The 9,990-nt window shown below is 54.0% G+C and overlaps 1 protein-coding gene across 1 annotated transcript; it reads right to left on the bottom strand.

Annotated features, from left to right (window-relative positions):
* Positions 1-1,051: 1,051 nt before the first annotated feature.
* On the bottom strand, positions 1,052-5,421 carry CCR10 (C-C motif chemokine receptor 10). The gene is made up of 2 exons (XM_019499961.2): positions 5,395-5,421; positions 1,052-2,674 (listed from the first exon to the last, which is right to left on the bottom strand). The coding sequence occupies exons 1-2, from the start codon at positions 5,419-5,421 to the stop codon at positions 1,604-1,606; spliced, it is 1,098 nt and encodes a 365-aa protein (XP_019355506.1). The 3' UTR covers positions 1,052-1,603.
* Between the last annotated feature and the right edge of the window lie 4,569 nt (positions 5,422-9,990).

Raw genomic sequence — 9,990 nt, forward strand, 5'->3', positions numbered from 1 at the left:
TTTTGCTCACATTGAGCTTGGCCCTCGCTGCTGCTTTGTAAATCCATGTGTGCCACAGGACTCTTTTTAGTGCACACTTATTCTTGCACGGGATGTTCAAATCATCCATGTAGGCCAGGACTTTGGCTTGTTCCTTACCTCCCCCAGGGATCTGGACTCCATGGATCCCAGGGTCCTGCCTGATGCGCTGAGCCAGGGGTTCGATGTCATAGATGAAAAGGATTGGGGAGAGTGGGCAGCCCTGACAGACCCCCGACTGTATCATGATCTGCTCACTCAGGAAACCGTTTACCAGCACCTCGCTTACATCTGTGACAAGTTCCCAGGTGTCTCAGGGCCAGGCCAGGAGAAGGCACCATCCCTGTGACCTTGCTAGGGCCAGTGAGTGCCCATCTGGCAGAGGAACTTTCCAGACAGAGTGGCTCTGGGCCAGAGCACAGCTGAGCTCAGGCTCTCACTAGCAGTGGGCCAGGTAGCAGACTGAGTGCTGATTTATAAAGGTTTGGCTAACCTGTCTTTTTGAGACTCCAGCACCTGCTTGCATGACCCCCTCAACCAGGCAGGGAGTCCACAGTGAGGCACTGATACAAGGTGAGCCAGCAGAGGGACTCAGCCCTGGTAAGGGACAGGAGGCAGAGCTGGGTTCTGCTGCCCCCTGCAGGGCATCCGGGGATGAAGCATGGATTCCCAGCCAGGTGGGTTTCTGGCAAGGGGAACAACCAATGGATTTAGTGGGGCTAGGCCCATGAGAGCCATGCTGGGCACTGCAGCATGGCATGGTTTCATCCCATTGTAGCCCATCTGGGGAACCCATGAGAACATAAGAAGTCCCATACTGGGCCAGACCAATGGACCCCTATCCCAGTAGGCTGATGTTCTGCCAGTGGCCACCATCGCTTTTAATTGCATCCCCCCAGCATTTCCAGCAGCTCTGGAAGCCAGAGAGGTCGAAGTTCCTAAAACCATGCCCTGCAAAGCTGGATATGACAGCTACCATCTGGGACCACTAGGGCCCCAGATGGAACAGGGGCAATAAAGATCAGGGGCAGGGAGACATGGGCTCTGAGAACATATAGCCCACTTCTTCATTTGTTGTCATGAAGGCCATTTGAAGATGTGGCTTGGTAGCATATGGTCAGGTGCCTTCCTTGGCCTGGGGCAGCTCACAGAACAGTGTGTGGTGAGAGTAGCAGTGCATCATGTTGCTGTAGCTATCATGGTCCAGGGAGCATGCGGAAAGCAGGGCTGGTTTGGTGATATCTTTTATTGGTTAAGCTGCATGGTAGAGAGAGATGTCAAACAAGCCTTCAGGCACAACAGACCCTTGCTGTATTTGTTGACTAGTGAGGAAGGAGCAAGGGGTGGGTCAGACTTTTCCCACCCAGCCTGTGCAGGCCCTGCACAGACCCAGACCTGTCCAGCTGGGAATGATGGCTCTGCAATGGCCTGAAGAGGTTGCTGTATGAACATGAAGCTCTGCCCTGCCCTCACTGGGGTCGACTCTAACACTTCATTTAAGCGAGGGACAGGGAAAGGCCAGCCATGGGACTCTAGGTCTGGCCTCCTGCACTGCAGAGCAGGGCTACATTGAGAGCACTGCCCCCTATACCACCTCCTGGCAGGTAGAGAGTGATCCCCTGCGGCTGCTGCTGGAGCAGGCAGGGCATCCATCCTGTGCCTGGCCCACACAGCCAGCATCACTAGCCAGGAGCCACAACTCCCTCTGGAAGCGCTCACCCACAAAGGCATAGAGTACAGGGTTGAGGCAGCAGCGGAGATAAGCCAGGCCGCTGGTGATAACCAGGGCCAGGTCCTTACTCCGGCTCTGGGCACAGCTCATCTCCCGATGGCCCAGCAAGTCAGCCGTGTCCAGGAGCACCATCAGGCTGTGGGGCAGCTGCAAACCCACAAAGACAAGCACCAGAGCCAGGATTACCCGCAGGGCTTTATATCGCGGGCAGGTACGGGTGGTCAGCAGGGTGTGGGCGATGGCAGTGTAGCAAGAGGCCATGACCAGGAACGGCACTACAAACCCTAGCACAACCTGGGCCAAGTTGGTGGCTCCCCTGGCTGCTTTGGAGATGCTCTTAGGGAAAACCACCCTGCAGAGCTGCAGGCCCTGGTGCAGCTCAGTTTGGCTATACACAAACTGGGGCAGGGCCAGCAAGGCGGAGAACAGCCAGGCCAGTCCAGCAGCAAGCCAGCCATAGCGCTTGGCACGGGGCCGCAGACGGTAGGCAAGAGGTGCCCGGGTAATGGCCACATAGCGGTCAATGCTGATGAAGGTCAGGAAGAGGAAGCCGCTGTAGAAGTTGAGAGCATAGAGGCCCTGCAGGGCCTGGCACGAGCCAGTGCCCATGAGCCAGCCCTGCAGCAGGCCAGCCACAGCAAAGGGCAGTGTCAGGAGCAGCAGTAGGTCAGACACAGCCAAGTGGAGCAGGCAGACGTCAGTCACACTGTGTGCCTGGCGGTAGCGGGCGTGGGTGAGCAGCACCAAGCCATTTCCCATCACACCCAGTAGAGACAGCAACACGTAGACTGCCGGCTGGTAGATGCGAGCAAAGCCTTGCACGGCCCCCTTCTCACACAGCTTGGGAATGATGCCATCCTCCCATGTGGCGTCAAAGTATAAATCAGTGGTAACTGTAAGCTCGGCCTCCCAGGGGCTGAAAGTCTGGGATTGACAAAGAAATAACATTAGCAAGGATTCCCCCTAGGGAGCAGAACAGAGCACAGCACAATTCAACACAACGCAGCACATACCACTGTGTAGCGACACAGCATTGCAGGCCAGTTAGTGAAATGGGCTCTGGGCTGAGACCCTGAAAACAGGCACCTTAGCACTGGCCCTGCCAGATGGGGAGGCCTCTGAATGCAGTGAGTGAGTTTCTGTCTCACACCTCACCCACAAGAGAGCGGGGTGATTTCCAGACACCCAGTCATTGCAAGAGCGGCCTTGTGTTCAGGGAAGCCCTGCAGCTGGTACACATCACTCCCCAGGCACCACGTAAGCAGCCCTCACTCTGGGCTGCAGCTGGAGGACTTGCGGACAGCTCAGCATTTTCTAGCAAACAGGAAAAATATCTGAGGCCAGTAAGGCAAGAGTGACATGAGAGGGATGAACACTTAGCACCCTGCCCTCAAGCTGCCCAGTGCTCAGCATCCACACACAGGCTTGCACACTCACTGACCTGAGCTGGGACAGGGCCTGGGCCTCTGTAGGATGCAATGGGTGAACAAGCCATACAAGCAGGCATCAGGGGTCTCAAAGGAGAATGGATCCCAACGAAACTAAGCCACCAGTGCAAGACATCCTGGAGGAGAAGGTGCATACGTGTGCCCAGAAACCAGCAGACATGTACACAGAGTGCAAAGCACACACCCTTCTGCTTCAACACAGGTTACAGAGATGGAGGGCCACGGGGACACACCCTCTCCCCACTTAGGAACCCTGCTCTCAGTCCTGAGGCCCTCCTGGGGCTTGCTTCCTCCCCTTATTTCTAGCTGCCTGCTTTGCTGAATGCATCACGTTAGTCTCAGTGTCTCCAGCCCAGCCATGGGGGTGGGCAGGCAAAGCCCTCCCAACCATGATATTCCCCCAGTGCTGCTTGGGGGATCCCTGCAGGGGTCTCATCATATCAGTGGTGATGAGCTTGTGTCCCACTGGTGCAAACTGGTGTAAGCACCTCTGCCAAAGGGAAACTACAGCAACAGACGGCAACCAAAAAGGGTCTCACAGCTGCAGTTTCTTTCTTACTCGGCTGTGTGCTGAGCTGAGGGCTGTGGTAAGACCTACAAGCTCTGGCCTTACAGAGACCTAGATGCCTTCTCCTGCTCTCAGCCACAGCAATTGCAGGGCTGTGTGGTGTACTTTGGGGCATGAAGCAGCCCAGTGATGGCACAGACAGTCAAAACTCTATGCATCTGTAGCAGAAAGCCCCTTTTCCTCTTGCCTGCATTTGCTCTCCCCTCTTTGGATATGTTTCTCTTTTTCTACCTGTTCTTCCTTCCTCCCTCTTCCACTTTAAGATAAGGAATTGTGTTTTAAAATTTGTGTGTGTGCATTTTGTCTCTCCCCTTGTATTTTGGTATTTTTATCTATTTGTGTGCCATGGCATTTGTAGCTTATATTTTATACTCCTCACCTTTCAACTTTCAACTAAATGTGTTTTAGTAAGTTATACGTTGTAACAATGTTAACAAGGGCAGGAATCAAATTGTCCTTCCCTGTATCAGGCTGACCTCTGAAAGAGCTAGTGAATCAGTGATTGAATGCCTAACATGGAAGCAGGCAGCAATTAACACCTGGGAAGCTGCAGATCAACCAACGGAAGAACTCAATAGAAGACAATGTAACAACCAGGAAATCTCTGATCAAGAGCTAGAAGCCCAGGCCTGAGTTAATCAACACCGGTGACCAACTTTTGGGCTGAATATCTCCAGATCGACCCCTCCCAGAGCCCTATTCAAAATTCTTCAGCGGACTCCCAAACCTGCACGTACATGCGGACGACCCCTGGGGCTGACAGATGCCATCCAGTAGCCACCAAGGGGGGGGAGTCCCATGAGGGATCAACGATCCCTGGTTTGGGCAAACCTGAAAACTGGGGAGTCACCAAAGTCTGCCAAGGACAGATAAAAGACAGTGAAAAGTGACCCTCAGTGGCGCCCTCTTGATCTCCAACTTGACCAGACCTGTCCAGCCAGAAGGACCAGCCAGCGACCCCCTTCTGGAAGATAACACCACACTGAAAGAAGCCTCAACGACAGACTCCAGCGCTTGTAGGATAGGTATACCTGACTCTGTAGCCTGCTACTGTGTGTGTGTATGTGTGTGGATGTGTATGTGTGTGGGGACCAGCCCCAAGGTTTATAATTTAACTCATTGCAGTGTTTCAATCCGCCTAATAAACTAGAATTTTAAGGATCCCGAGTCGGACATTTGTAGCCAACACATCCATGCTGGCTTCTGCCCAACATCCATCCACTGAAATCCTGGAGCACAAAGCACTGCCCTGTCTTTCAGCAGCAGGACTGTGCCAGTCCAACTACATGGGAAGCAGCTTCCCTACAGATGTAGTTTAGCCCCTGACCCCTGCATGGAGCTTGGTGTGGATACAGCCTGGAGCTCCATAAAGGGCCAAGGCCTGGGGGCTGCACTCCCCACTAGAGGGAGCTCAGCTGTGGTGGTGAATCCCAGCTTGGAAAAAACCATGGTGGGTCCCAGGAGGGCTACTCAGGACAAGGCACACAGATCAGCCCTGCCAGTGGCTCCTGGTCAAGCTGATTCACTTATTTTTATGGGTTAAAAAGAATCTTTTTCAGGAAAACATGGGTTTCATCTCAAACAGAAACCACCCCCGCCCCCACCTTAGCAAGCCGGCAGACCCTCACCTGGTTGGAAGCAGGCATCTCATCCATGGCGAAGCTGCAGAGATGTCTTATTCATAGGTTCTGAGCCACAAAACACGTTCTGTGGTTGAGCGTATGCTGAGCTGATACAAATAACCCAGCCCTCTCCCCCTCCTCCACCCCTGCTTCTGACCTCAGGGTGTGTCCTGCAGCAGTCTGAGCCCTCCCTCAAGAATATGTGTCCAAAAAAGGGGGGCAAAAAAAGCATAGGGCTCAACTCCTAGGGGTACCCCACATGCTCTTTGGAAACCAGCCCCAGAAGACAAGGCCTTGGGGTCCTGTCTGGGTGACTGGATCAGTCTGTGGCATAGGCCACAGAGCACAATACAGCAGAGACCCTCTTGGTGCCACTGAGTAGAGGGGGAACATTTGGGACCACACCCCCTTCCCAGCCCTACTACTCTGGGTGTTTGCTACTTTACCCCATGGAGCAATGTGTCATGTATGGCACCTGCTCCCCTGCTAGCCCCCACTGGGGCAGGAGAGCTGCATCTGACACCCCAGCAAGAACACATGCTCCAAGTCCCAGGCTGCTCATTGCAAGTAACTCGGTTGGAGGCCTACAGGGAAATGAAGCACAGCAAGGTGCACTAGATAAACTGTGCTGTGTGTCAGCATAGTGGCAGCACTGCTCTCAGTGGAATGAGGCTAGTTTATGCCAGTGGGAGTGGGGGTGAGGTGCTGTCCCATTACTTGCAGTGGATCACTGCTACTCTATGTCAGCTGGGGATCTGGCCTGATGCTCCTAGCCATGTGATGAGATATTGCTCTCTGCAGCTGATCCAGGACACAGGGCTGGAACCTGGCTTCCTTAGAGGAAATGCAGTGGGTTCTGGGAAGCATAGGCAGCCTCTGTTACAACATCTCCCCCAGGGCTCCCTGCAAGCCCCACCAGCTCCCCACAGCCAGGGCCTTTGGAAGAGGTCCCCTCCTCCTGCTCTTAGTGGATGCAGTACTACTTCTTATAATTTGACACCAGAATTTGTAAGCTTCTTATTAACATGCAGATTATTATTTGTCAGGGGTGGTGCACTGCTTTTTTCTCCATGGGGGCTGCAAGTCAATGTCAGTCTTTAACAGGCTTTCTGCCTTTTGCAGCAATAATCCCACAATCCTCCCTTTCTCGGGTGATGCAGTCATCCCCACAGCGGCTTATCCCTGCTTCGCCTTTCAGACCCTGCCCATCCAATCTGCTGTGCCGTCCCCCACCCAGCCTGTAGTGGAAGGGAGTAGAGCCTCTCACTGGTGATCTACTAGTGCTTACTGTGTTCTCTTTTGGAAGCGGCTAGAAATCAGTTAGAGCAGTAAGGTGTGTGTGCAGCCCTACTGGGGAGTTTGTTTATCTCTGTGGTTCCTCTACCCTCCTTTGTTGTATAATGCTTTTAGTCTCACTTCCTATGAACAGCAGGATCCAGGCTCCCCAGCTAGTCAAGCATCATGCTGCAGTGCAGAAACCTGGGACAGAGTCTTTCCAGGTACAGCTGCTTTACATTCTGGCACCCACCAGTAGTGTTAATGCAAAGAAAGGAGCAAAACCCCCAGCCCAGCACGGTGTCTGGGAAGGTGAGGGAGAAGGGGGTAAAAACCAAAGAAAGGTAAGGGATTTAAAGCCAAAGGGAGGGCACCTCAGGGTGCATGCAAAGTGGACCATATAAGTTGTAGAGAGGGTGCAGCCCCATTCCTGCTGGGAACAGTGCTCAAGGCACACACATGGCTGTCATCACTACTATTTGCTGCCCCCAAATCCCTGTTTCACCCTGCACTGCAAGGCTGGGGAGCAATGCTCAGCTACTCCAGCTCCTGAAGACATTACAGAACAGCCAAGTTGCAGGTGGACTTTCAAGTGATGGACAGCCTTAGGACCCTGGCAGGAGTGGGGAACACCTGCAGGGTAGGAGCATCCCAGGCTAAATACCAACTGCAGAGATGGAGCCAGTACTGAACTGGCTTCAACCTGGCCTAGAAAGACACTTGCCCCATCCAACCCCCCTGTCTCAGCCTGTGTCAGGCAGAGGCTGTTGGCATGATGGGGGTTCCTGGCCTGCCTGTGGCCAGGGGCATGGCTTGATGGCTCTAGCCTTCACTTAAACCCAGCAAGCAAGACTGGTACTTCTGTGTCTCTGCTAAGAAACCAAACAGATGTCCTGTCGCCACCACAGCCTGGGGCCCAGCTGCACCTGGGGCTTTCTGTTCTCTCTTTCACCCTCATCCTAGGTTCTGTGTCTGAAGCCAAGCTCCCACCCCCTCACTGACAGAAAAGAGTCAGCACCCACCACAAGCAAAGGACAAGGGCCTGTGTGACCCCCAGCCTGGTCATGGCCTGGTTCCCTCCCCCTCTGCCCCAGATGCTCTTCGGTTCATGGAAGAAGACACCTCTTTCTGCCTCCAGCAGCCTGCCTGCACCCTACCACATAAGCCAAGGTACCACATGACAGGACCTAGCAGAGATGAGCCCCGTGTCCATGACCTTTCCCATAGGGCTAGGCAGCCTCTTCCTTGTGAATCGTGCTGTGTGGTCTCCCATGACTGACCTCCTCCCTCCCCCAGGGATGGTACACACCAACAACAAGCTTCTGGGGTGCATGCATGCTTAGAATTTCTCTTGGCAAAGGCTGGCCACCCCATGGCAGTGAAGACTGTCACAGAAGAGATGCATGCAGCACATATCCCTTTTGATGCAACAACTACTAGACTAAGAAACTGAGCCCAGGTAGACTGCCTGCTGTTTGCAGAGACCAGCCCCTGGGCTTACACAGCCCAAAAGCACTTCCTTCCCTAATGGTAAGCCCTCAGCACCATTGTACCTTGGTGCCACAGGGTTCCAGATTCAAACCCCTGCTGTGCCTGTCCCAGAAACAGGTGCAGCCTCTAAACCCCTTCTCTGCCTAGCTAATATGCTATAGCTCTGGGGATTCTGATTGCAACCTGGGAAACACCTTGAACTGGCCCAAGAGTCAGGGGTGTCTTATGCACAGCTCCAGGCACACCTGAAAGATGAGGGCTCCAGGGAACCAACCCCCACTACAAGAAGCAGAGCATGAGGGAGGGGAGGGAAACAGTTAACAGTGTGTTTGCAAAACAGGCCCCAGGCAGATGTGGTAGTCAGCAAACAGATTAAGCCCTGCAGGGTTAAGGGGCTGCCTAACTCTTCACTGCTTGGGATTTAGCCTGGTTTGTTCCTAAGCATCCACTTTTACTGTCTCACCCCACCTCCCTGCAGGAGGCTAAAGCCAGCTGCCTCTGTGCCCTGCACAGCAATCTCCACAGCACCAGAGGCCTCACTGTATCCTATACTCTTGCCCCATCTGCCTCTGCAAGGCAGCTTGGTGCTTTCCTCCACTCTTCCTTTCATACCCCCTGAGACAGGCTGGGAGTCCACCTGGCGCCATGGTTGGGGCAGCAGAGACCTGCCCTTGAGCCAGTTATGGTACAGAAGGCCCTTGCTCAGGGCCAGCGGTTCCCAATCTGTGCTACACATACCACCAGTGGTACACAGACAACCTGTCAGTGGTATGTGTTAACAAATTTATTACAATTACTTTATATAATAAAAAATTGCTGGTAGTACTTAAGGTATCATTTTAAATTGGTGCTGCGCAGTCTGCCAGAGTTCAGAAACTGCTGGCTCAGGCCCCTCCTCAGCTCAGACCCCCCCACTCCCAGCCATGCTTGCAGCCACAGCTACCAGCACCTGCCACCCCATGCCAGTCTGGAGCATGTATAGCTAGGGGACACAGGGGGAAGTGGGGTGTCCTCACATGGGGAAAGGCCCCTGCCCGGCCCCAGGTCTCCTGAGCCCTGCCCCTGCCTCCTCATCAGTTTTTTTGTTTGTTTTGTTTTAAAGACATTTTTCATATTCCCAGCCAAATCAAGTCCAAATCCATGAGTCAATCCAGAACTGTAAGTGACCCCACACCTGGCAGACATCCTCCACCCCCACCAGGGGCTTCACATATTTCCAAAGTCATTTGCCAGGCATCCTACGTGCAGGCCCAAGCCCAGAGGCTTGGGGTTCGGATGCCCCCAAGTTTCACCTGCCGTCCACCATATGGCCGCAGGAGCAAGCTAGAGAGGAGCCCCCCATTTCCATGAAGTGGGCTTTAAGCCCCAACCCCTCGGCGGGTACTGAACCACGCCAGAAGAACAGCTCCCCCCGGGAACGCTTAAGGAAAACTGCCGTCATGGCCCCAGATACATTTATTTATTTATTTTTATTTTGAAAGACATTTTTTTGTGTTCCAAGCCAAATCAGATCCAAATCCCCAGAACCAGAAGGGGCCCTTACAACTGGCAAACATCCTCCACCCCCACCCAGATACTTCCAAAGTCTTTTGGCAGGCCTCCTGCCTTCACGGACCCAGATACACAGTGGTTCCCCTGCCAGGTCCACAGTGCCTGGGGCAGGCCCCTGGGTGGGCCCCTTGCTGTGTCTCAGGCCAGGCTCCCCTCCAGCTGACAGGCGACTGGCAGCATCCACAGCAAGCAGGGAGCAGAAGACAGGGGCTGCACCTTCTCTCCACCGCCACCCCCAAGGCCCGTGGGCGCAAGGCGGCTGTGCCCGGCCTGGGTGCTCCGAGG

Source organism: Alligator mississippiensis, chromosome 4, assembly GCF_030867095.1.
Source record: "Alligator mississippiensis isolate rAllMis1 chromosome 4, rAllMis1, whole genome shotgun sequence".
In the NCBI taxonomy this organism is placed as follows: domain Eukaryota; kingdom Metazoa; phylum Chordata; order Crocodylia; family Alligatoridae; genus Alligator; species Alligator mississippiensis.